Source organism: Vitis riparia, chromosome 15 (genome assembly GCF_004353265.1).
Source record: "Vitis riparia cultivar Riparia Gloire de Montpellier isolate 1030 chromosome 15, EGFV_Vit.rip_1.0, whole genome shotgun sequence".
Taxonomy (NCBI): Eukaryota; Viridiplantae; Streptophyta; class Magnoliopsida; order Vitales; family Vitaceae; genus Vitis; species Vitis riparia.
This window is the reverse complement of record NC_048445.1, coordinates 6507447-6535232: the sequence shown is the minus strand read 5'-3', so window position 1 is coordinate 6535232 and position 27786 is coordinate 6507447. Positions and strand designations below refer to the sequence as shown.

The 27786-nt window shown below is 33.4% G+C and overlaps 2 protein-coding genes across 14 annotated transcripts; both read left to right on the top strand.

Annotated features, from left to right (window-relative positions):
* Positions 1-26: 26 nt before the first annotated feature.
* LOC117932269 lies at positions 27-27756 on the top strand. Of its 9 annotated transcripts, none has more exons than XM_034853429.1 (11): positions 16306-16422; positions 17038-17094; positions 17179-17256; positions 18826-19024; positions 20600-20816; positions 20915-21037; positions 23421-23638; positions 25779-25922; positions 26319-26536; positions 26961-27219; positions 27386-27756. In XM_034853429.1, the coding sequence occupies exons 5-11, from the start codon at positions 20741-20743 to the stop codon at positions 27512-27514; spliced, it is 1167 nt and encodes a 388-aa protein (XP_034709320.1). In that variant the 5' UTR covers positions 16306-16422; positions 17038-17094; positions 17179-17256; positions 18826-19024; positions 20600-20740; the 3' UTR covers positions 27515-27756. The 9 variants fall into 9 exon arrangements, with proteins under 9 accessions (XP_034709326.1, XP_034709320.1, XP_034709323.1 ...); XM_034853432.1 differs by having other exon boundaries at positions 17038-17105; XM_034853426.1 differs by having other exon boundaries at positions 16762-17094.
* LOC117932270 (tRNA 2'-phosphotransferase 1-like) lies at positions 1283-14513 on the top strand. 5 transcript variants are annotated; one of them, XM_034853439.1, is made up of 11 exons: positions 1641-1970; positions 2055-2132; positions 5484-5682; positions 8397-8513; positions 9660-9807; positions 10854-10943; positions 12517-12571; positions 12688-12810; positions 13731-13787; positions 13919-14054; positions 14194-14513. In XM_034853439.1, exons 4-10 carry the CDS (start codon positions 8422-8424, stop codon positions 14041-14043), a joined length of 690 nt encoding a protein of 229 aa, XP_034709330.1. In that variant the 5' UTR covers positions 1641-1970; positions 2055-2132; positions 5484-5682; positions 8397-8421; the 3' UTR covers positions 14044-14054; positions 14194-14513. The 5 variants fall into 5 exon arrangements, with proteins under 5 accessions (XP_034709331.1, XP_034709328.1, XP_034709330.1 ...); XM_034853440.1 differs by lacking the exons at positions 1641-1970; positions 5484-5682 and adding an exon at positions 1283-1315; XM_034853437.1 differs by lacking the exon at positions 5484-5682 and having other exon boundaries at positions 1638-1981.
* Positions 27757-27786: the final 30 nt, after the last annotated feature.

Here is a 27786-nt window from a genome sequence, read left to right as displayed (position 1 = left end):
GCCGGCCCGTGAACTCACGTATCCTAGGCCCTCAGTCAGTCTAGACAAAAACATCTAATTATCCCTTCTCAAAATACAGCGCTTCTGTCGATCTTTGAGTTCAAGGGATCCGATTTGCGTCTCAGGCGATGTCTGAGTTGAAGGTACTTTTCTAATCTCTATTCCCAATTCATTCAACCGACTTCTACATCACACAGAATCGAAATAATGGGAAAATGAAAGAAAATTCTGGATCGTAAGCTTTTCGCCATCAAGTGTTCTAGAATACAGTAAATTGCACTTTACCTAAAACTCATAATATTCTTTGGCTTCGTTTATCCTAGTATTTTTTTTTCTTGTTTTATTTTTGATTTTGATAGCAAAGACAGTGAGAGAGATATCATAGTAATGAAAATGTGGTTTTTCTTTATTTTCTTGGTAACCAAACAGAGGATCGGATTTCACTCTCAATGCTTTTTAAGTTAGGTATGCTATTGCTGGTAGGTTTCAATTCTAAAGTCTCTCTTTGAACAGCCGTGGAACAACTGAGACGAAAATTTTTGTTAGTTAATGGTCGTTTCTAGTCGGTAATGTTGTGTTGTATAAAAAATAGACTTTGTTTAGATACAGAGCAAATATGAAAAAAGTAATTAAAATTGAATTTTCACGAAGCATAAAATTTTCAAATACAAAAACATGCCAACTTCACTGAAAATTCACAATGCTGAGGGGCGTTTTCTATTTTTCTTTTTGGAAGCAAAAGATGAGAAATAAGTTGTTTTCTTTTGTTGCTTTATTTTCTTGGAAACCAAATAGAGGGCTAGGGTTTCTCTTTGAGTGCTTTTAACCTGTCTATGCTATTGTTGAAAATTTTGAATTCCAGGATTTTATTATGGACTACAGCTCAAGCAGAATTTTGATAAAATTAATTATCTAGGAACATTATATTGTACAATTATATATATATAAAACAATTCTTGTGCTTGAAAGTGAAAAATAAATAAAATGAATTTGATTTTATCATATTGATTTTTATATTTTTATTAATAAATTAATATATAATTTAAAATAATAAAAATAGGATTACTTTTTTTTTTTAATGACAAATCTTAACAAATTTAAAGTGAACATATTTTATCAAAGAGTAGCGTAGTCCAACGGTTGAACCGTTCATGATTTGTTGCCCTTTTTTTTTTTTTTTCTCACTACTAAAACTGAAAAGGGCCACTCACTTCTGTCACTCCAGGCATCAAGAAGCCCTTGTCTGAAGTTGCCGTCCAGACGAGAGAATCCCTAAAAAGGCCCTATTTTCCACTGCCACTCTCAATCCTCGCAGGTACTAATCTAATCATGTTATTTTATTTGTTTTATTTTTTTTGCAACCCCCGTTTGATTCCCAAGAAAATCCATCCGCCATTTTATTTCCGGGAAAATTCATCCTCGTTTGATTTCCGAGACAATCCATGCAAAACCCCCGAGGAAAACCAAAAAAATTGCTTTTTTTTTTTGCTCCTTCTAGGGGTCTCTTTGCTTTTGTGCCATTGGATTTAAATTTCACGAACCCTAAATCCACGATTTTTAGCCAGGCTGAAAAACACAACCCTTGCCTGCAAATAATGATCAGATAACCAAATAACATCTTATTTTTTTTTTTTTAGAAAAAAAAAAATTGGACAGATTTTGTATCCTGTGCGTAGGCTGGACTGGTAAGAACTGTCGGGAAATTTCCCGAAAAAACGGTAAAAATACCGATAAATACCGATCGGCGATATTCCCGTAAAATTACCGAAATTTCCATCGACCGACAATTGGTGACGAATATCGTGTCGGAGCCGGCCGATAAGCGAAATTTCGGAGAAATATCACCGAAAATTTTCGATATTTCAAACACTGCATGCTTGTTGGGTTTCAAATCAAATGGGTTCTTAATCCAGGCACTTAATTTTGTGGCTTTGAACTGGTCTTTGCCTCTTTCAACCGATCAAATGAAGGTGCGGAAACGGTAATATTTCATATTTTTATTTGTTCTTGTTAGTTAAATTCTAATAATCTATTCTCCTCTTTTGGCCATGTAGGTTGATTTTGGTTTCGCCTACATTAAACTTGAGATCAGAAACCTCAAATTTTCCACATATCAGATCTTTAATTACTGGGTACGTTCTGGTTTGCTTTGTGATTTATTGAGGAAAAAGTATGGATTGTGTGGGATGGTTGAAAATATTTAGTTACTAAGAAAAGCCACAACCTTTCATTTAAATCCATAGATTTCATACCAGCTCGTGTCTTGCAACTTGTAAGCTTTTTTCCTTTTATGTCTCATTTTTTAATACATTATTATTTTCTCTTATTAATTAATTATTTGATATATATATATATATAGTGGTAAATTTTTAAGTCACTATAATAATGTTACTTCTTTTTATATTCAAATATATAAATAAAAAGACAATTTATTTTTTTCGTTTTTATTAAATTGTGCACTTTGGCGTGTCCTTCATGTCAAATAAGTTTGGCTTTAATTAATCTAAATTGATATTTAAAATAATACAATAAGACACTTTCAATTTCATCATATAAAGTTTAATAGTGTTTGAGAGATAACATATTATGGGAAAAATACTGAAATGGGTGAGTATAGTCTTTCAGTGAGGGGGGGTTTTCTTTCGGGCTGCAGGATAAAAGGAAGAAGTGGAGATGGGGCTGTGGTAACTCATTTGCTATTCGCCGATGATACTTTAGTTTTTTGTGAAGCTTCCCAAGATTAGATGGCTCATTTAAGCTGGTTGTTGATGTGGTTTGAAGCCATATCAGGTTTGAGGATTAATTTGGATAAGAGCGAGATTTTGCCGGTTGGGAGAGTAGAGAATTTGGAGGCTTTGGCTCTTGAGGTTGGTTGTAAAGTAGGAAGGCTGCCAAATTCTTACTTGGGGATCCCTTTGGGGGCGAATCACAAGTCCGTGGCTGTTTGGGATGGGGTGGAAGAGAGATTTCGGAGAAGGCTTGCCTTGTGGAAAAGGAATTATATCTCCAAAGGCGGTAGAATTACCCTAATTCGTAGTACTTTGTCAAGTATGCCTATATACTTGATGTCTTTACTTCGAATGCCAAGAGTGGTTAGTTTAAGATTGGAAAAAATTCAAAGGGATTTTTTGTGGGGGGGAGGAGCTTTGGAGAGGAAGCCTCATCTAGTAAATTGGGATTCCGTGTGCTCGGACATAAGGAAGGGTGGCTTGGGAGTTAGACGTTTGTCTACTCTCAATAGAGCCCTTTTATGCAAGTGGAACTGGTGGTTTGCGAATGAAAGGGAGGCTCTTTGGAGGCAAGTCATTAGTAGGAAGTTCGGGGAGGAAGAAGGGGGCTGGTATACTAGAGAAGTTAGGGAGGGGTTTGGAGTAGGCTTTTGGAAGGAAATAAGGAAGGAAGGAGCTCTCTTGCAAAACAAAGTTGTCTTTTCTGTGGGGAATGGTAGAAGGGTGAAATTTTGGAATGATAATTGGTGTGGGAATTTCTCTCTCAGTAATTTGTTTCCCTCTTTGTATGCCTTTGCTTCATTTAAAGAGGCTTGGCTAGTGGAGTTATGGGATCATTTGGGAGATGAAGGGGTTTGGAATCCTAGCTTCTCTAGGTCCTTTAATGACTGGGAGGTGGAAGGGGTGGAGAGATTACTTCTGACAATCCGGGTTAGGAGGCTTAATCCTCTTTTGGAAGATAGAATGTTGTGGAAAGAGACTAAAGATGGGATTTTCTCAGTTAAGTCTCTTTATAGTTCGCTAGCTTCAAGAAGAGATGTTCAGTTCCCTTATAGTAATATTTGGAGTATTTGTGTGCCTACCAAAGTGAGCTTTTTTGCTTGGGAAGCTTATTGGGGTAAGGTGCTAACCTTGGATCAACTTAAAAAGAGGGGCCGGTCTCTAGCTAACAGATGCTTCCTTTGCGGTATGGAAGAAGAGTCAATTGATCATATTCTTATTCAGTGCTCTAAGGCAAGAGGGTTATGGGAGTTATTGTTTGCTCTGTTTGGTGTTACTTGGGTCCTCCCTTCTTCGGTTAGAGATACTCTTAGTGGTTGGTGTGGCTTTAAGTTGGGCAAGAAGCGTAGGAAGGTGTGGAACGCAGCCCCTTTGTGCATTTTTTGGGCGGTTTGGAAGGAAAGAAACAAGATAGCTTTTGATAATGAAGAGTTATCAATTCATAGGTTGAAGAATTCTTTTGTTTGTAATCTTTGGCTGTGGACTAAATCGGTTGTAAATGAGGGTCCTCTTCCTTTGATCAATTTTTTTGATTGGCTAGGCGCTAGTTGAGGGCTGGTATTGTATCTCTATTTCTTTTTGTGCCTATTGGCGCCTCTTGTATACATCCTGTATGCTTGGGTCAACCTCAAGGTGCCCTTTTCTAATATATTTTTGTTGTGTGTTTGCCTATAAAAAAAAAAAATAGTCTTTCAGTATTTGTTTAAAAATTTATTTTTTATTTTTTCAATTCACTTATTAAAATGTTTAATATACATAATATATATATATATATTTCCAATTTGCAATTATGGTAAGTTAGAATATATGACAAAATTAAAAGAACTTAATTAAAGTCAAATTCTCAATTAAAATGATCATCTAATTTATACTATAACTAAATTTAATTTACAAAGGACTTAATTTAGGTTCGACTATCATCACATGAACTTAATTAAAGTTAAATTCTTAATTAGAATGTTCACCCAAATCTAACAAAGTACGAAATTCCCATTAAATTCTCATTTAAAATATTTCAAATACATTTTGACATCAATAGATTGAAATTAAGATATATTTTAGAACTATCGAATTACCTAACATAAATAATTGTTTTACATATAATTTAACGAAAATAATATATACATTTAATTATTAATTAAAATTTTGTTAAATAAGTTTATTATGCAATTGCTAATATAGATTATAATTTATTTAAGACATGGGTAAATCCTTGATATGAAACATAGTTAACACTAATTGACACAGTTATAGTGCATTTACTCAAACACCTATGACATTCGAACATAAAGGGAATTGAAAAACGCGACTTTTAATTTACTACAGTAATTATGTTTCACTTATGAAAAAAATGAAAGATTATTTGACTTTCATTAATTACTCACTTATTTACATGTGGCGTGTATTTGTATTTATAAAATTAGGGTTGTGATTTGTGTTCAATTATTAGGATTAATTCATCAAATTTAGAATTCAAATGGGAGAATTAAGAACATTAAATCTTAATTTTTAATTTTCAAAATAAGTTAAAATGATTGATTTTAATAAATATTTAGATGAATGTGAAATATGGTTTGGAAATATTAGAGAAATTTTGTTTGAATGGATGATAATTGATTTGTTTTGATTTATTTTAATATAATTGAGAATCAGATAAGTTATGAGATAAAAATAAAAAGACTTTTTCCGATAAAACACAAGTTAAAAAATTGAACTTTTTTCGTTAACACGTCTTAGATTTTGTCGTACTCGTAGAATTTGATCAAGATCGGCCCAGTTACAGCCCAATAGTTCAAAACTTGGGCCGGCCCATACCTGAGTGAACTCACATAGCGTAGGCCCTCAGTCAGTCCAGACAAAAGCATCCAATTATCCCTTCTCAGAACGCTGCGTTTCTGTCGATCTTTGAGTTCAAGGGATCCGATCTGCGTCTAAGGCGATGCCTGAGTTGAAGGTACTTTTCCAATATCTATTCCCAATTCATTCAATCGACTTCTACATCACACACAATCGAAATAATGGGAAAATGAATGAAAATTTTTAATCGTAATCTTTTCGCCATAAAGTGTTCTAGAATACGGTAACTTGCACTTTACCTAAAACTCATAATATTCTTTGGGTTCGTTTATCCAAGTATTTTTTTTTCTTGTTTCGTTTTTTGAATTTGACAGCAAAGACAATGAGAGAGATATCATAGTAATGAAAATGTGGTTTTTCTTTATTTTCTTGGTAACCAAACAGAAGGTTGGATTTCGCTCTCAGTGCTTTTTAAGTTGGATATGCTATTGCTGGTAGGTTTCAATTCTAAAGTTTCTCTTTGAACAGCCGTGGAACTACTACCAGTTTGGATCACAGCTGGGATGGAAATTTTTGTTAGATTAACGGTCGGTTCTAGTCTGTAATGTTGTGTTGTATAAGAAATAGACTTTGTTTAGATACAGAGCAAATATGAAAAGAGTAATTAAAATTGAATTTTCACCAACAATGATCCGAATCATAAAATTTTCAAATACAGAAACATGCCAACTTCACTGGAAATTCACAATGCTGAGGGGCGTTTTCTGTTTTCCTTTTTGGAAGCAAAAGATGAGAAATAAGTTTTCTTTTGTTGCTCTATTTTCTTGGAAACCAAATAGAGGGCTAGGGTATCTCTTTGAGTGCTTTTAACCTGTCTATGCTGTTGTTGAAAATTTTGAATTCCAGGATTTTATTATGGACTACAGCTCAAGCAGAATTTTGATAAAATTAATTATCTAGGAACATTATAATTGTACAATTATATATATAAAACAATTCTTGTGCTTGAAAGTGAAAAATAAATGAAATGAATTTGATTTTATCAATCATGGCCTATAAATAATAAACAGGTGGATTTATACTATTTTTAAGGTGATTTTATTAATGATTGTGATAGTTATAGTTAAATAATAAAGATGAGAAATATAACGGGAAATAAGTGATCTAACAGGGTTATTTTGGGAAGAAAAAAGTCTACGAACTCTTTGTACTTGTATATATAGTATAAATTTGGGAGAAAAAAAAAGTGTTGATGTACAATGTCTTCCTATTTAATTTTTCCACAATTCCAAAGGGGATAAAGGAAATGAGCTCAGTTCCTTTCCTTTTCTTTACATTCATTAAATTCCTTTTCACCAAGGATGAAAACTGCATCTGATAAAAAGAGAGGATAAAAATGGTAACTAAATCTTATAGTATCATTGTATGAGGGAAATAATGCATTGCAGAGCCAATGTTACTGGAGTTTTTGTATTTTAGCAATTGAACCAGTCTAGAAGAAGTTAAATGGTTAAGGTTCTAGGTGACAATTTTAGTGTGCTGGAGTATTTTGGGGTATATTGTTTGAATGGGAATGAGTTTGCTATCTTAATGGATGAGGAGCAATTGTCCGTTTTGAAAGATCTCATGCTACTTTTTCTTGTGAATGCTGTACAACAGTAGCCTAGCTAATTGCAAATCTAGAATGTTTTATGAGCAAGACATGACTATAGTACTCATATCTTTGATAACTTGTTTGATGATTTCCTTTTTGGTCCAGAGAATTATTTATTTCTGCGTGCAGTCAACATAAAGTAAAGGCTGTTGCTGTAGCAAGAGAATATTCTGTATATTCTTTTCTTTGCTTATAGCCTTGGCTATGGTTTCTGAATGAAGAGGTTCTTGGAGAGATCCATTAGGGATGAGAGCATGCAGTGGATGGCGGCGTCGCCTTTATTGTCTCCCTCTCGTTTTGTTCATTCCTTATTTTTTGTCTGGTGATTACTCCCACATTTTCTACTTGCCATACCATTAGTATTTTTCCCCATCCATTTATTAGTTGAGAATTAAAAGATAACTTCTCTGCATTTTTCAGTTTTGGAATTGCATCAAAGCTCAACTATAGAAGGTTCACAGAAAAAACATAGTAAGAAATTTGGTCATCTGGTTCTTGGGCCTGCTGCTGGTGGGCTTGGGCTTAGATAGTATTTCTGGATTTAATATTTTTGGATAGAACACCCATAAACACCAATCACCGGATTCACCGCCATGGCAGAATTCAATATACTAGTATAGCCTATACAGCTCCGAGCCCCGGACTGCACCCACCGATCCATGTGGGCTTCTGTCACTGGTAATGGCATTCGAATTTTGCGTTACTGCTATGTATGCCTGCCACCTGTCACGCCCACTCCATCATCCCTGTCCCTGCTGACTTGTTTTGGCGTCCTAGTTTCAATGGAGAACAATAGCGCTAACAGCTCTTCCTTCTCTGCTTTTGCTCATTCCAGTAGAAGGTAATTCTTTCTTACCCTCTGTTTGTTTTCCCAAGAAAACTCCCGAAACAAAAAGAATCGAAATTTATGTTCAAAAAATGAAAGACTCGAATGGACTAAGTTAAATAGCTGTATCAGGCGCGGTTAGGCCCTAATTCTTTTGTTTCTATTCTGTTTGGTTGCCGATAAAATTGTGGAAAAGAATATGACTTTTATATTTTATGTTGCCTTTTCTCTCTGGAAAATGAAAAATTCGATTCGAAAAAGTCATCTGGTTGTGTTAAAGTGAAAAATCTGAGATTCAAAAATTTAGCCTTTCTTTTCCTGAACTTTCTCACCAATCAAATGGGTCGATGATGGCGATTTAGCTTACGCGGTTTTTTTACTTTTGTGGTAGTGGTGGTAGGGGAAGAGGTGGGACCATGAGGGATGATCGAGAAAGATCAAGAGGCCGTGGTGGTGGTGGTGGCGGCAGTTCTGGCAAAGATAAAATTGACGCTCTTGGGAGACTGTTGTAAGCATGACTAAACCTTCTAATTTTATTTCAATTTCATTCTCTCAGTTGTTGAGTTTCAACTGTGAATTCTCAAGTAAATCATGCTTATTTTTTGTGCTTGTAAATTAAAAGATATTCCACAAATATTTAACTATTGAGCTTTATTTGCATCCTTTTGTTTTCTTTTACCCTTCTTTTGGGTTGGTCAGAAAACCAGGGAAAAAAAAGACGGAAGTAATATTTTTTTGATAGGTAAAAGCACAGACAGCAGGATAGTATATGGAATAAAGGGCACCCAAAGGCCAACCCAAAGCATGCAGGGAGTATAAGGCTCCTAAAGGCAAGAGCCAAAAAAAAAGAGGGGAAACAAAAAAACTTAACCACCCTCATCTAGAATCCAACCAATCAAAAAAATTGAATAAAGGTAAAGTTCTTCATCTATAAACAACTTAGGTGGTGTTTGTTTTTTTTTTCCTTGATTCTAAATAGAACCTTAATACTTAATAATGTTAAATATTAGATTGTTTGTTTTTGTAGTATTTTATTTCTATTAAGTATTAAAAAGTAAAGAAAAACCAATATGTTATTTTTTCTATTTAGAAAAAGCTACATATTTTGGCTTTTTCTATTTAGTAAAAAGTTTATAATAAGTCATGAAAAAGTAGAAAAACAAACAACCTAAATTCTGAAAACAAATTGCTTTCAGCAAAAAGCCAAAAAAACAAACACTACCTTATTCTAAGACCAAAAAAGAAGGAAGTAATATTTTGATCTTGAGTCTTGTCTTATTTCAGTTTCTAGCAAAATCAAAAGCCAACTCAACTTATACTTGGGTTCTATTCTTATTATGTACTCTCCAATGAATATTTTGATTTTATCAGATTTCAACTGAGATATAGAAGTGTATTTTGTTTTCTCATTCTGTCTTTTTCTCTATGGCCAAACATCATGGTCCTTTTGATTACTGTTAAATAGGAGGAGAAAGAAAATGAAAGCTTGGAAGCTTGCTTTCATCATTCCAACCTCCGCCTGTTCAGAATTCCAACTTCTCATGTCATATTTTTGTTTTTCAACATTCAGAGGAAGTGCTGAGGTTAATAGTGAATTTTAAGACAACTCATTGTGTATGTTATCTTAGCAGTTTGTTCTATGTGATATTCTCAGGACTCGTATATTACGGCATATGGCTTCTGAGTTAAACTTGAATATGCGGAGTGATGGGTATGTCAGAGTTCAAGATTTGCTAAAGCTGAATATGAAAACATTTGCCAATATCCCATTAAGATCGCACACAATTGATGATATTAGGGAGGTTGGTTTTTTAAATACTTTTAAAATCTCTTTCTCTATCCCCATTTAACTAGCTATCTGTTTGTGTTTGGCTAAAATATATTCTAGGAGTTATTCTGTAAAAGTTCCTATTGTCATGTGCTTTTTGATGATAACAGTTGTATGCCTATTCAAAATGATGGAACAAGGCTTCATTATTTATTTTTGGGATGCCATTTTCCAAAGACATGCTGGACACAAGTGTTACTCATTTTCTCTTAACTAAACAAAGTCTAATTTACCTGCATAATTTCACATTTCCTGATTTGTTATTCAATCTAAACAGATGTGGCATAAGTGAACTGTGTTTTACAATATTACCCATATTTGTCATGCATTCCTTATTTGGTCCTTCTATTTTCTATGTTTGTTTTTTTCTTTTCCCTTCCACCTGTTGTAAAAGGTTTGATCCTATATTGCTTATGTTGAGACTATGTTTCATTCTTTTTCAGTGGACCAAAGTGAGTATAACTGAATGAGGTTTGAAATCCATCCCTAATACTGTATATTTATTCTGCCAACCAATTTTACATCACAGATTTTAACACATGGAAATTTCTAAGGCTGGGTTATTTCCATGTCGAGCACTCCTCTAGTTCACCTGGACACATGTCAGACTTGTGCATAGGGCCAATGAATACATAGGGACATAGTCCCTTTTTTCTTAATATAAATGTTATGTTTAATTGTAAATAAAGTAATAATTGAAATAAAAGAATAATAAGAGAGGAGGGGTAGGAGGAGGATGTGTGTGTAGCTACATTCATACTCCCCGTGCCTATGTTTACCTCCTTTTAAAAATTTGTTCTGTTGGCTCATCCTTGGCATATCATGTCTATATCCCATGTCTGTTTCCATGGAACGGAGTCCAGCATTTGAAACTTATAATGTTAATACCCATAGTCTTGTTGTTTAATGGTCCTCTATATTTGACATAAACTGCTTTGACATAAACATATTTATTTCATAATCCTCTGTATTTCACATAAATTGCTCCCCCATAATGTATATTTAATGCATTTTCTGAAGGCTGTCAGGAAGGATAATAAGCAGCGATTTGGCCTCCTAGAAGAAAATGGGGAGCTTTTGATTCGGGCAAACCAAGGGCACACAGTAACGGTGATTCCTCTATTAAACCAAATTTGTTCTTTTATATGGTTTATAGTTTGCTAGAAATTGTTTGAAACTAGCTTACAGTTTATTGTGAGCATGTGTCCATAGATTTGAAAACGTCCCTTCTTATCCTTTGAACTTTCCTATAAATTTTTCATAAATTTTAATTGAACTCCATTGTTATGGATCTCTTCTAGGCAGTAAAGTTCGACGCTGTTTTCTACACTTGTTTCAGCTTTGAGTCTGTACTTGACCAGTTGGTCATTGGTTGATTACAAATTAGTTATGATTGAAGGGTAGTTGGCCTCATCATTCAAGTGTGCTTGCTATCCTACTTTACCCGTTAAAAAAAATTCATCTATCATGCTTGCTCCATGTGTCAGACTGTTTTTATCATTTTATGTGTGTGAAGCTGCATTCAGAATGGAAAATCATGAGTTGCACTCACTATAACTCATATCAGATCATAAGTTTAGAACCATTTTCCGTCACAGGGATGTTAAACATAAGTTTGAAACAAAACACTGACCCACCCTTCTGCATAACAACCTACTTTTTTCCATGCAGCAGAAAATCCTAAGTAAGAGGACACCGCCTTATCTGAGTGCCCAATTCTGAAAGAACTTTTGTAATACCTTTTTTCTAAATAGGAAACAAGACTTTGTTTTATAACAAATCCAAATTAAAAAGAAATAGGGAAAATCAACCATGTACAAATGAGGACCAAGTGTCCAATGTGAAAAGATTAAAAGAACAGATGTCAATGCAAAGACAACCCAAAAACTAAATTCAAAACAGATGCTCACTGGTAGCTTCCCCTCACAAGCTTTTAGGAATTCTTAACATTGATTTTAAAAATGCCACCCTGTTAACTTACACTTACTTTGAACAAATAGATTTATTTATATTCATGGTTATTGAAATGTCTAGTGTTGTCCCAACAATTGCTCTGTCAGGTACTAGGCACTTTCTTAATGTACATATACTACTAGTTAGTTACTAATGTTGCGGTCCTCTCAATAATCATTCATCTTCAAGTCCTTGATATTGTCCTTACATAGTCAGTCTAGTCTTAATTGATGCCATTATACTGAACTAGATAAGTAGTTTTAATCTTAAGCTCTTAGCAGTTCAATTGATTCACTTGAAAATCATACTTGGTTTTAATTAATTTACTCAAAATTGTTTATTTCACTGGATTAGATTATCACATATCTGACCAAATTAATCATCAAATGAATTGAATGAAGAATTTTAGAACTATATGTTTATGCTTAGGATTTTGCTTCTGTGTACTGATAAATAAATTATCTTCATGGAAATCAAATTTTGAACATTGGGACGTAAAAAGTGATTGGTTTTGTTTGGAATGATGACATCGCACAAATTTTAATTATTTACCTTGATCTATCAATATGTTAATACTGATGCTCTTTTTCTTTGTCATATGTTATTAGCCTAACATGGAATCTTGATGTTTCTTCTTTGATATGTTCATGCTTTGTATTGTTGGATGGAGCATTTAATTAAGTTTGTATGATATCAACAATTCATATGGATTCTTATGTGCACTTAGCAGATAGTTGAATCTGAAAGCTTACTAAAACCAATCCTTTCGGCTGAAGAAGTTACTGGTATGTACATTTGCATATGAATTGTTTTGTATTTTGAAGTTAGAATCTCAAGAGTTCTATATTATATTTTTAGTATGTCTTTGTTTTTCTATCTTTTGCTTCCCTGTGATATGTAGTGTGTGTCCATGGAAGCTATAAGAGGAATCTGGAATCAATTTTGGAATCTGGTCTCAAACACATGAAGAGATTGCATGTTCACTTCTCATGTGGCTTGCCAATGGATGGGGAAGTAATTAGTGGTATGATATCCAAGAAATCTCTATGTAATCATTTCACCATTCGTGATACTGTTTTCTGAAACAATCCCAATGCTGTTGCCTCTGGCATCCTTTAATCATTTGTATTATTTTCCAGCATGATTAACGAACCAGAAGAAGAGAGGAGGGGAATAGGGTGTGTGATGGGGTGGGAATAGATGGATCAATGCTACTAGGTGGGTTCCCCAAATGTTTATGATGGCAGGTCCTTTAATCTTGGCATCTCCTTTAATCTTTGTATCTACAGAAAATTCCATTGTGGTTGTCTTAACTTTTTAGTGAGGTGCATAGGGACCTCAAATGGAAACTATCAACTCCTGGTCTGTTCCCCAAAAGGGGAAGTGTCAGTGAAAGGAAAAAGTGTTGCTTGAATTTCCTTGAAGGAATTTCAGATATCTATGCATTCCAGACTTATTTTTCAACCTTTGGGCAGTTAGATTTTAGGGCTCTCATGACCAATTTGGGACATAACTGAATTGTAAGGAAGGAGTTAAAAATGAATATTCTGCATTCTGGTAAAAGAAGGATATCACTTTGTGGATAAGCTTCATAAACAAATAATAACAAAAACAAAAATAAAATATAAAATTTCGAGCTTGGGTATCTGAAGTATTGGAAGGTCAGAATTTGCTCTTGTCTGAACACATGATTCATCTTGTCCTTAAATGGTTCTACCCCCACTGGATGCTATTTCAATAAAAAAAGTTTTTGTTTTTGTTTTGTGCTTTCTTTTTCTTTTTTAAATTTTGTTTTTTTTCTTCCTTGTGTATTATATAGTGTCTGAGAATCACGAAGATATCTGCTGGACTTTGATTGATCATGTAACTCCAGGAATATCTCTCTTCTTTTCATTAGTTTTTGGCTGACGTCTTACTGTTTACAGTATTTTTCCATTCTTATAGGTATGAGACGAGATGTTAATCTTCTGATCTTTCTTGATGTCAGAAAAGCTTTGGAAGGTATACCCTTAAATTCAAAATGAGTTGGTCCAACTCCCATAGGAGTTCAGAATGAATCCTATTTGTAACAGTATAAGAGATGTAGAACACTGCTAATGCTTTTTTCCCCCCTGTCTCTAATTCAATTGTAGATGGAATGAAGCTCTACATTTCAGACAACAAGGTCATCTTGACCGAAGGTTTTGATGGTGTTGTGCCTGTCAAGTACTTTGAAAAGATAGAATCTTGGCCAGATCGACAAACCCTTCCCTTTTAAATGGAGATCAGGTCAGTAATGTTCGTTTTTTTCAACCATGAGATACCATTTCATTCCCATGAAAATATACTGGCTTCTCTTTTATCTAAAACCAGAAACCACAGAAAATGTGCCATTCATTATTATTAACGTTGAATTTTAAATTTGAAGGATGGAAGATGAGAAATTCCCTTCAATAAAAGTCTCTTGACCAGTTTTGAGCAGGATAAGCCTCTCTTGCTTCATTAGCAGTCTGCAATCACATTCAAATCCTCTGTTTTTGCCATGTGTTTGTTACTTTATTTGTCAAAGTGAAATTCAAACAGATGCAGGCAACTGATACATTCATCAACTTTTATGTCACTTCGAAAATTTTGTTTGTGAAAGTACCCAAGATTGTGCTGTAAATGAAAAGGCTTTCATAGAAATGGTATTCACTGTTAACTACTGAACTGTCTTGTTTATATATTTATTGCAATTCTTACTCTACTGCACTGAGACAGGGACATGTCTTTCCTTTGATTCCCAAGTTTGAAGCTATCATATATTTTCCTTCTAGTCTCCTTTTCCTGGAAAATCATTTGCATTGATCAATGATTTTAAATAATTGCTGAAGTCTGTCAAGGTTTGTTCACTTTACGCTTAGCCACCAGGTGAAAATTCTGGACTAATGATTGATTTATATATTTATTATAAATTCTGGAGTACATTTTGTAGACGGCTAGTTGAAATTTAACCTATTAGCTAATATCAAATGATTTTTAGCCAAAGGTGAACTTACTTATCATTAAGGAAAAAGTGGGATTTGATTTACTGATATGAAAAAAAATAACTTAAAATTTTTTAAAATAATATTGTATCCATTTATTTAAAAATAATTTAAAATACAAATTCATCTAATTATTTTTAAAAATATCTCTTTTATATCATGCCATCCAAATTAATTAAAAATTAGACTTTTTTCGATGAGACACAAGTTAAAAAATTGAACTTTGTTCGTTAACACGTCTTAGATTTTATCGTACTTGTAGAATTTTATCAAGATTGGCCCAGTTACAGCCCAATAGTTCAAAACTTGGGCCGGCCCATACCTGAGTGAACTCATGTAGCCTTGGCCCTCAGTCAGTCCAGACAAAAGCATCCAATTATCCCTTTTCAAAACGTTGCGTTTCTGTCGATCTTTGAGTTCAAGGGATCCGATCTACGTCAAAGGCGATGTCTGAGTTGAAGGTACTTTTCCAATATCTATTCCCAATTCATTGAATCGACTTCTACATCACACACAATCGAAATAATGGGAAAATGAAAAAAAAAATTTAATCGTAATCTTTTCGCCATCAAGTGTTCTAGAATACGGTAAATTGCACTTTACCTAAAACTCATAATATTCTTTGGCCTCCTTTATCCTATTATTTTTTTTTTCTTGTTTTGTTTTTTATTTTGACAGCAAAGACTGTGAGAGAGATATCATAATAATGAAAATGTGGTTTTTCTTTATTTTCTTGGTAACCAAACGGAGGGTCGGATTTCACTCTCAATGCTTTTTAAGTTGGGTATGCTATTGCTGGTAGGTTTCAATTCTAAAGTCTCTCTTTGAACAGCTGGGACGAAAATTTTTGTTAGTTAACGGTCGTTTCTAGTCGGTAATGTTGCGTTGTATAAGAAATAGACTTTGTTTAGATACAGAGCAAATATGAAAAAAGTAATTAAAATTGAATTTTCACCAACAATGATCCGAAGCATAAAATTTTCAAATACAGAAACATGCCAACTTCACTGGAAATTCACAATGCTGAGGGGCGTTTTCTATTTTTCTTTTTGGAAGCAAAAGATGAGAAATAAGTTGTTTTCTTTTGTTGCTCTATTTTCTTGGAAACCAAATAGAGGGCTAGAGTTTCTCTTTGAGTACTTTTAACCTGTCTATGCTATTGTTGAAAATTTTGAATTCCAGGCTTTTATTATGGACTACAGCTCAAGCAGAATTTTGATAAAATTAATTATCTAGGAACATTATATTGTACAATTATATATATAAAACAATTCTTGTGCTTGAAAGTGAAAAATAAATAAAATGAATTTGATTTTATCATATTGATTTTTATATTTTTATTAATAAATTAATATATAATTTAAAATAATAAAAATAGGATTAGTTTTTTTTTTAATGACAAATTTTAACAAATTTAAATTGAACATATTTTATCAAAGAGTAGCGTAGTCCAATGGTTGAACCGTTCATGATTTGTTTCCCTTTTTTTTTTTTTTCTCACTACTAAAACTGAAAAGGGCCACTCACTTCTGTCACTCCAGGCATCAAGAAGCCCTTGTCTGAAGTTGCCGTCCGGACGAGAGAATCCCTAAAAAGGCCCTATTTTCCTCTGCCACTCTCAATCCTCGCAGGTACTAATCTAATCATGTTATTTTATTTGTTTTATTTTTTTTGCAACCCCCGTTTGATTCCCAAGAAAATCCATCCGCCATTTTATTTCCGGGAAAATTCATCCTCGTTTGATTTCCGAGACAATCCATGCAAAACCCCCGAGGAAAACCAAAAAAACTTTTTTTTTTTGCTCCCTGTGTTTTCTGGATCTGTTCTAGGGGTCTCTTTGCTTTTGTGCCATTGGATTTAAATTTCACGAACCCTAAATCCACGATTTTTAGCCAGGCTGAAAAACACAACCCTTGCCTGCAAATCATGATCAGATCACCAAATAACATCTTATGTTTTTTTTTTTTTAGAAAAAAAAAAATTGGACAGATTTTGTATCCTGTGCGTAGGCTGGACTGGTAAGAAATGTCGGGAAATTTCCGGAAAAATCGGTAAAAATACCGATAAATACCGATCGGCGATATTCCCGTAAAATTACCGAAATTTCCATCGACCGACAATTGGTGACGAATATCGTGTCGGAGCCGGCCGATAAGCGAAATTTCGGAGAAATATCAACGAAAATTTTCGATATTTCAAACACTGCATGCTTGTTGGGTTTCAAATCAAATGGGTTCTTATTCCAGGCACTTAATTTTGTGGCTTTGAACGGGTCTTTGCCTCTTTCAACCGATCAAATGAAGGTGCGGAAATGGTAATATTTCATATTTTTATTTGTTCTTGTTAGTTAAATTCTAATAATCTATTCTCCTCTTTTGGTCATGTAGGTTGATTTTGGTTTCGCCTACATTAAACTTGAGATCAGAAACCTCAGATTTTCCACATATTAGATCTTTAATTACTGGGTACGTTCTGGTTTGCTTTGTGATTTATTGAGGAAAAAGTATGGATTGTGTGGGATGGTTGAAAATATTTAGTTACTAAGAAAAGCCACAACCTTTCATTTAAATCCATAGATTTCATACCAGCTCGTGTCTTGCAACTTGTAAGCTTTTTTCCTTTTATGTCTCATTTTTTAATACATTATTATTTTCTCTTATTAATTAATTATTTGATATATATATATATATATAGTGGTAAATTTTTAAGTCACTATAATAATGTTACTTCTTTTTATATTCAAATATATAAATTAAAAGACAATTTATTTTTTTCGTTTTTATTAAATCGTGCACTTTGGCGTGTCCTTCATGTCAAATAAGTTTGGCTTTAATTAATCTAAATTGATATTTAAAATAATACAATAAGACACTTTCAATTTCATCATATAAAGTTTAATAGTGTTTGAGAGATAACATATTATGGGAAAAATACTGAAATGGGTGAGTATAGTCTTTCAGTATTTGTTTAAAAATTTATTTTTTATTTTTTCAATCCACTTATTAAAATGTTTAATATACATAATATATATATATATATATATATATATATATATATATTTCCAATTTTCAATTATGGTAAGTTAGAATATATGACAAAATTAAAAGAACTTAATTAAAGTCAAATTCTCAATTAAAATGATCATCTAATTTATACTATAACTAAATTTAATTTACAAAGGACTTAATTTAGGTTCGACTATCATCACATGAACTTAATTAAAGTTAAATTCTTAATTAGAATGTTCACCCAAATCTAACAAAGTAGGAAATTCCCATTAAGTTCTCATTTAAAATATTTCAAATACATTTTGACATCAATAGATTGAAATTAAGATATATTTTAGAACTATCGAATTACCTAACATAAATAATCGTTTTACATATAATTTAACGAAAATAATATATACATTTAATTATTAATTAAAATTTTGTTAAATAAGTTTATTATGCAATTGCTAATATAGATTATTATTTATTTAAGACATGGGTAAATCCTTGATATGAAACATAGTTAACACTAATTGACACGGTTATAGTGCATTTACTCAAACACCTATGAAATTCGAACATAAAGTGAAAAACGCGACTTTTAATTTACTACAGTAATTATGTTTCACTTATGAAAAAAATGAAAGATTATTTGACTTTCATTAATTACTCACTTATTTACATGTGGCGTGTATTTGTATTTATAAAATTAGGGTTGTGATTTGTGTTCAATTATTAGGATTAATACATCAAATTTAGAATTCAAATGGGAGAATTAAGAACATTAAATCTTAATTTTTAATTTTCAAAATAAGTTAAAATGATTGATTTTAATAAATATTTAGATGAATGTGAAATATGGTTTGGAAATATTAGAGAAATTTTGTTTGAATGGATGATAATTGATTTGTTTTGATTTATTTTAATATAATTGAGAATCAGATAAGTTATGAGATAAAAATAAAAAGACTTTTTCCGATAAGACACAAGTTAAAAAATTGAACTTTTTTCGTTAACACGTCTTAGATTTTGTCGTACTCGTAGAATTTGATCAAGATCGGCCCAGTTACAGCCCAATAGTTCAAAACTTGGGCCGACCCATACCTGAGTGAACTCACATAGCCTAGGCCCTCAGTCAGTCCAGACAAAAGCATCCAATTATCCCTTCTCAGAACGCTGCGTTTCTGTCGATCTTTGAGTTCAAGGGATCCGATCTGCGTCTAAGGCGATGTCTGAGTTGAAGGTACTTTTCCAATATCTATTCCCAATTCATTCAATCGACTTCTACATCACACACAATCGAAATAATGGGAAAATGAAAGAAAATTTTTAATCGTAATCTTTTCGCCATAAAGTGTTCTAGAATATGGTAACTTGCACTTTACCTAAAACTCATAATATTCTTTGGGATCGTTTATCCAAGTATTTTTTTTTCTTGTTTCGTTTTTGAATTTGACAGCAAAGACAATGAGAGAGATATCATAGTAATGAAAATGTGGTTTTTCTTTATTTTCTTGGTAACCAAATAGAAGGTCAAATTTCGCTCTCAGTGCTTTTTAAGTTGGATATGCTATTGCTGGTAGGTTTCAATTCTAAAGTTTCTCTTTGAACAGCCGTGGAACAGCTGGGACGGAAATTTTTGTTAGTTAACGGTCGTTTCTAGTCGGTAATGTTGTGTTGTATAAGAAATAGACTTTGTTTAGATACAGAGCAAATATGAAAAAAGTAATTAAAATTGAATTTTCACCAACAATGATGAAGCATAAAATTTTCAAATACAGAAACATGCCAACTTCACTGAAAATTCACAATGTTGAGGGGCGTTTTCTATTTTTCTTTTTGGAAGCAAAAGATGAGAAATAAGTTGTTTTCTTTTGTTGCTCTATTTTCTTGGAAACCAAATAGAGGGCTAGAGTTTCTCTTTGAGTACTTTTAACCTGTCTATGCTATTGTTGAAAATTTTGAATTCCAGGATTTTATTATGGACTACAGCTCAAGCAGAATTTTGATAAAATTAATTATCTAGGAACATTATATTGTACAATTATATATATAAAACAATTCTTGTGCTTGAAAGTGAAAAATAAATAAAATGAATTTGATTTTATCAGTCATGGCCAATAAATAATAAACAGATGGATTTATAGTATTTTTAAGGTGAATTTATTAATGATTGTGATAGTTATAGTTAAATAATAAGGATGTGAAATATAATGGGAAATAAGTAACAGGGTTATTTTGGGAAGAAAAAAGTCTACGAACTCTTTGTACATTTATATATAGTATAAATTTGGGAAAAAAAAAATTGTTGATGTATAATGTCTTCCTATTTAATTTTTCTACCATTCCAAAGGGGAGAAAGGAAATGAGCTCAGTTCCTTTCCTTTTCTTTACATTCATTAAATTCCTTTTCCCCAAGGATGAAAACTGCATCTGATAAAAAGATAGGATAAAAATGGTAACTAAATCTGATAGTATCATTGTATGAGGGAAATAATGCATTGCAGAGCCAATGTTACTGGAGTTTTTGTATTTTAGCAATTGAACCGGTCGAGGAGAAGTTAAATGGTTAAGGTTCTAGGTAACAATTTTAGTGTGCTGGAGTATTTTGGAGTATATTGTTTGAATGGGAATGAGTTTGCTATCTTAATGGATGAGGAGCAATTGTCCGTTTTGAAAGATCTCATGCCACTTTTTCTTGTGAATGCTGTACAACAGTAGCCTAGCTAATTGCAAATCTAGAATGTTTTATGAGCAAGACATGACTATAGTACTCATATCTTTGGTAACTTCTTTGATGATTTCCTTTTTGGTCCAGAGAATTATTTATTTCAGCGTGCAGTCAACATAAAGTAAAGGCTGTTGCTGTTGCAAGAGAATATTCTGTATATTCTTTTCTCTGCTTATAGCCTTGGCTATGGTTTCTGAATCAAGAGGTTCTTAGAGAGATCCATTAGGGATGAGAGTATGCAGTGGATGGCGGCGTCGCCTTTATTGTCTCCCTCTCGTTTTGTTCATTCCTTATTTTTTGTCTGGTGATTACTCCCACATTTTGTACTTGCCATACCATTAGTATTTTTCCCCATCCATTTATTAGTTGAGAATTAAAAGATAAGTTCTCTGCATTTTTCAGTTTTGGAATTGCATCAAAGCTCAACTATAGAAGGTTCACAGAAAAAACATAGTAAGAAATTTGATCATCTGGTTCTTGGGCTTGCTTCTGGTCAGGGCTTGCATGATCGTTTGCAATGCCAAGGTTTGTGTAATATGCTTCTCCAAGTGACTAATTTGGATGCCTTTAAACTTGAATTTCGTTGAACTTGGGAATAATATTTAGTTCTGAAGATCTTTTTATTCCTTGGTCATCATTTTGTCTCATTTTTTAAAACTTGGATCAAATTTTATTTTTCTTATTACTTGTCAGTTTCTTGTCTACATGGTGATTATCCTCCCCTTTAATTCCCTCTTGTACTCCCTCAAGTACTATGGGTATGCACAAATGCTTTGACTAAGAATAGGCTCATGGTTTATCTAGCTGAAAATTTATTCATTAGCCGTGTAAGGCCCATATTATTTTCCAGAAAAGATTCACACTCAAGAATTGCAACTGAAGTACAGTTGCTATTTGGTGGGTCATAGAGGACACTGCTGTTTTAAAACTCTTGACTTTTGTTTTACCCAAAAAGTTGTCATGTTGGATGGCCTTTTTTGGCCTGCATGTGGCACTCGATATCACCATTATAGGTCCATGTTAGCCGCTCCCCTCCCCCCTTCCATGTATGATTGCCTATTTCGGGGCTCCATAGGCTCTAATGTCTCATTGTAATTTTGGTTAGGACATAAATAGGGTTCAAATCGAAAAGGAGTAAATTACACAAGCCTCCTTCTTTAGGGTTTTTAACAATAACAAAGACACTCCTCAAGGTTTTTGATTTATTGCTAATGTTTTGTCTTCTTAACCCTGTAAATTTTGCTCTTTGAATGATCAAAATTTCCTAACTAATTCTCCAAAACTCCATTCTTCTTGCCCAAAACTATTCTTTCTTAAAACTCTAATCCCTTTTATGATATTTATTTAAGGATTAATTGATTAAAAAGGGTGAAAACATCCCAAAATTGTAAAACTAACCTTCCCCATTTTTGAGAAGAGTAACCCATTTTTGAAATAAATACCCTTCAACATTTTCATTATTTACATGTGTGTTTTAAAAGAAAGGATTATTTTTGCAAGAAAAAGATGAGGACATTTTTGTCAAAATGGGTATTTTTTAGGTTGAAAAAAGGTGAAGGGTTAGTTTTCCAAGGTGGGGAAGATTTCATCCCTTTTAATCGGTTATCCCTTTATTTAATCCAGTAAAAAACCTTTTTATTTTTTTTTAGTTCAAAGCCAATTGACTTCTCTCTCTTTTCTTTTAATTTTTCCTTCACTATGCAAAGTCATGGTTGTGCAGAGCCATGGTATCATGGTTGCTCTGTGTATCTTTTGCTTACTTTTTTATCTTTTATTTTTGGAGAAAGGTTGAAGGGAAAAGAGCAGGCATGGCATCAACAACTTTAATCTATAATTTAACAGCCGATGGAGGGGGTGAATATTTCTGGTACTTGTGAATAAACTTCAGGGAAGGTTGATAAAATGGGGGCTAGTAAAGCATAACCTGCCTGTGTTTCCTTCCCTGTGAGTATAACATGATGAGACCAAGTTACAGCAGTTCCAGATGAAGGGAGAATTGGGTGAAGTGGCTTCCTAATTATAGAAAACCCTAATCATTTGGGGGCTGACTTCCTCTGATCTCTCTCGTAGGTGTGAAAAAAGAATGAAAAGAAGCCCAAAAAGAGCAACAAGGAACATAACCTTTAAAACAATAAATTAAAAACCTCAGAGGGGGTCACCATTATAGTTAGAAGCCTCAGAGATGATTTCCATAATAAACCATTTCAAAAGAAGGTGCAACCCCCAGTTACATGTGAGGTATAGAGAAATTTTATACAGCATTGTACAAAGAGCTCACATTGTGAAACAAGAGCCCAGATAAACAGAGACTTAAAACTATCCTTCAGCTGCTGTGAGGATTGGAGAACTAGAGAATTCAGACCTTGTGACCCTGCTCTAGAATATTTTCAAATTTTAAGGAATTAGAATTTATAAATCAATAGATTTTTCTTCTTTCAAACTCCTGTTCATACTTATTTTGATCAAGGGACAAATCTTTCCATGGATTTTTAGTTATTATATTTATATTTCTTTATTGAATGAGAAAAGAATAAGCGATGATTCAATGGTTCTTATTAAGGGAATCCTTGGGGTTGTTCAGAGAATTCTTTTGTATAACTTCAGGATATTATACATGTGGGTTTCTACCATGTCATATTCTAAGTTTACCATGTCTTCTACATGGCCGTATGCTGACTTCCTTGGCCGTAAATAATGGAATTACATGCATAGGTAGTTCCTTTTCCCCTTCTTTTAAGAAAGCTTGATTTTGTGCAGGGTGTGTTCATTGACATGCTGAAGTTTGTTTTAAAATCTAATAGTAGGATACTTCATTGCAGTTAACTCATGTCTTCATTTCTCCTATTTATTGCCATTTACATACATGCATCTTATGTGTATTTGATGTTTTGCATTTTTTTTTAAACAGGAACCAAAGCTTTGAACAAGACCCACATTGCAACCTCTTCCCATGAGTCCAACTTTGGAGAAAGCATTGCCTTAATAACTGTTTTTACCATTTATAACTCCTCACTAGCTTTGCATGCGGATGGTAGATCATCAGATTTGGTTACTGTTGGGAATGCTTCATATAGTAAGATGGAGAGATCGATGGCCATTTTGAATGTATTCATTAACTTCATTCAGGTAATTCTTCAGTAAAAAATCCATGGAATAGCCAAAGAGGAAAGTATCACATCTAAGGTTCACGCGTCAAGAAATCATAATCATGAGGAATATGAACAAGAACACCACCAAATATTTTATGTCTTTTGCTGAAGCTGTAGTATTTAACTTCTAAGGATATGAAAATTTATGATTTTCTTGAATTTATTCTTCAACAAGTGATTCATGGGTTATGACCATATACTCAAATATGATGTGTGCCTTAAGTGCTATGAAAAATATGAGTTTTTCACATTTCTTTTGTCCAAATGCTCCATTTCTCTCAATGTCTGCATTTCAATTATGATGCATCTAATTGCTTGCAAAGTATTAGTAGTTGGTATGATAAGCTTAGCTAAGAGTTATACTTCATATTTAAATGGCTTGGTTGAAAGCCAATGCACCTTTTTAGGTATAAGTAATTTAATGAAATGAATAAAGACAAAAAAAGGAGATTCCCTATAAACACCCCAAGCCTCGAGGCTAGGGGTAACCTTGTCAATTTTGCATATCTAACAAAAAGGTAAAACATGCAAAAATGATCAAATAGTTAAACTGAATGAAAGTTAGAAATATTTATTTCAGAGTGAATTAATAGAGTTCAAGCTATCTTTCCACCATAGAAGTTTAATGATTCATATAACTATGAAATCCTAATTTATTTTAAGTTGATAATTAAAACATAACGCATGATCCAAATCAACATGTCTAAACAAAGGTTTTAAGGCCAAAAAAACATTAAACTAATGTGAAGCCTTCCTAGCCCCCGACATTGATGCATTCTCGGGCTTAAGAGTGGCATTGTTTTGCTCCAATAATCCCTCCCCCAATATGATGCTCCCATGGCCTAAACCATGACGCTTGGCTTTAATACCAATTCTTGGATCAAGTTTTTTGACGATATCATCTAAAAACCAATTGGTGTTTAGTGAGGATAGGCTAAGCTTTTTATGACATTTGCACAACATGATGTTTGTGTGACTCGAACCCATGCCCCTGACTTTGATATCACTCTGTAACATCCCAAGTCTAAGACTAGGGGTAACTTTGTCAATTTTGTATATCCAACAAAAAGGCAAAACATGCAAAAATTACCAAATAGTCAAATTAAACAAAAGTTTGAGATATTTCTTTCAAAGTGAATTCATACAACAAAAGTCAATTTTTCAAGATAAAATTTTAATGATTTACATAACTACGAAATATTAATTTAGTTTAATTTATATATATATATATATATATGAACTCTTCTTAACTATGTAGATGTGTTTAAAGTTATGAGGGCCCATTGGGCCTAGAGCGAACAATAGCAATACGGGAAGGAGTGCACCATTACAAATGGTATTAGAGACGATCTTGGAACCTATGTAGGACTTTGTTTGACAATGTAAGGGGTATTTTTTTGTTCAAGTAGCTTTGCAATCCTATAGAACACAATGAGGACATTGTGTTTACATAAAGGGGTGTTTATGATATCCCATATTTGATAAGAGAAGAAGTTCCTGGTGCCATATATGTATAGACTTTTCTTAACTATGTAGATGCGTTTTAAAACCGTGAAGGCTCATTGGGTCTAGAGTGGACAATATCTACATGGTTGGAAGTAGGTCATTACATTCCCTTAAGGGCAAATCACAAAGAATGTGAAGAATTAGAAAAGATAGTGAGGATTAAGTTATGGATAGATCACAAATACGTATAACATCATCTTAATTCCCATACATATCATGGATGAAATTATATACATTATGGGTGAGACAAGCTGGCATAAGTAACAGATTTTGTTGTCATGCGGGTTTCATTACCCTGGAAGGCAGCTTGTTTCTGTATTCGTGGAGTGCATATTGCTACTGTTTTATAAAGTGGAATGGTCCATTCGTTTTCTCTGATTTGAATAGTAACTATTTGCAGACTTATCAAATTTATTGTAACTATTACAGAATGATTGATTATGTTGCGAGTGCTTTCATTTGTGTTAGTAAGTTGGACCAGCAGGATTTGGTCTTAATATGTACCAGAGTGACTCACATTTTTCGGTCAGCTTAGAGTGGTATTTTTATTGCAATTTTAGCCAATTCAGGAATCATTTCAAAATAGTTATGCTGAATTTCATTGTTTGCAGGCGACAATGCCCCAAAGCAATGTAATCATTCTTACTGATCCAGCATCTGAGTTTTCATTGCACAGAGATAGGGTTACCATCTATCCCATTCAAGGTGAATATTCACGAGACAAGTTGATGCTTCAAAGAATCAGGTCTTACATTGTAAGAGCACATTGCATTGTATAGTGGGTAGAATACTTATATTTTTGGTAAATTGCTATTGTTCTTCAGCTGTGTTCCATAGGTTTGCATTTTTTCTTTTTTCTTTTTTAGCATCTATTTGTTTCAGAAGACCAATTCCAAAACATAGTTTAGTCTTTCCTCTGTGATTGAATTCTCTCTCACTCACTCATTGTTTGATTATTTTAATATTTGAATTGAGATTTGTAATTAATAAATTTTGTTTTTGTGCTTTCTTATGTTTAGCTTCATGTCATTTGCATCCAAGGGTTTTTAAAGAATTTATCATCATCCAGTCATATTAGAGATAAACTACTTTGTTATACAAAATAATGTTAATTCACAATGCCATTTGTTTAATTGATTTTCTGTGTGCAGGTCTTCTTAGAAACAAAGCTTGAGGAGCATTCTCAGGGTCATGGGCATATAAATCATTACATCTTCACTGACTCAGATATAGCAGTAGTTGATGATTTAGGACAGATATTTCAGAGCCACCCAAATTTCCATGTGGCTCTCACCTTCCGGAACAATAAAGAGCAACCTCTGAATTCTGGATTTATAGCAGTGAGGGGCACCCCTGATGGGATTCTAAGGTGTGTAATTTGTGTTTTTATTTCCCTTTTATTCCTCTTCTAAGGTTTATAGTTATGTTACTATTTTCCTTTCATTTTTGAAATCTAAAATTTTCAGTTAGTTACCAAGAAACTTGAAACTCAAAGATATGTAAATGATTGTATGAGTCAGCTACACAAACTTGTGCTTCCATTCACTTGTGTAGATTCCATCACTGGCCCCCACTCTTCACACGTATCACTTCAACTCACAACCACAGAAGCCAAAAAAGTGAAGGCATTTCCACTTTCTTGAGGACTTCCTTCCACACCCCTCATAGGGCACTTGTACCATGGCTTCATGCTTCACAAACATGGTTCCATGGATAGCATTGCAAGAAGTGATGAAAAATTTATATTGATTTCTTCACTTTCAAAGAATAATGATGTGCAAAAATGGGTGCAGGGCAAAACTTTTTCTGCAAGAAGTACTGAAAGTTTACAATTCTAGATTCATGAATGCTTCCCGGATGCTTGGAGATCAGTTAGCTCTTGCCTGGGTTGTAAAGTCTCATCCGTATTTTGATACAAAGAGATTTTCAAAACCACAAGCTTTTCTAGAAGATATTGGTGGTACTTCAGTGCTCTTTCTACCTTGTGCTATTTACAATTGGACACCACCAGAGGGTGCTGGACAATTTCATGGCATGCCCCTTGATGTGAAGGTACATAATTTCTTCAAATCATTTTTTCACATTGATCTTGGTCAATAGCTGAGCTTGAATATCATCTCTGGGTATCCCTTGGGTTTGATCCCTTTTTAACATATATGGCAAGTTTTTATGAGCATCATTTTTTATTTACGTCTCTGGCTTTGTTTCCTGTGCACAGGTTGTTCATTTCAAAGGATCAAGGAAACGCCTAATGTTGGAGTCTTGGAATTTCTTCATTTCCTCTTCTGACATTTCAGATATGTTATGCCTCATCTTAATGAGTGGGAGAACAAAGTACGACTTTTGAATTGGTTCATTTGGTTGAGCTTGGCTTCTGGATTGTCTTCTAGCAATTCAGTTGACTGAAGAGCTGGTTTCATACAGGAGTTACTGGGAATAATCCCACGGCTGAATCCTACCAATTGGTTGTTATAAATTTGGTTCTGGCCACCAGAATGAATTTGGAAATGAAACTGGGAAACTTGGAACTGGTATCAACATTATATTTATTCATTTACTGACAAAATATAGTCATTTTTTGAACTGTTTCAGCATGCCTCATTCCATGAGATTTGGTTA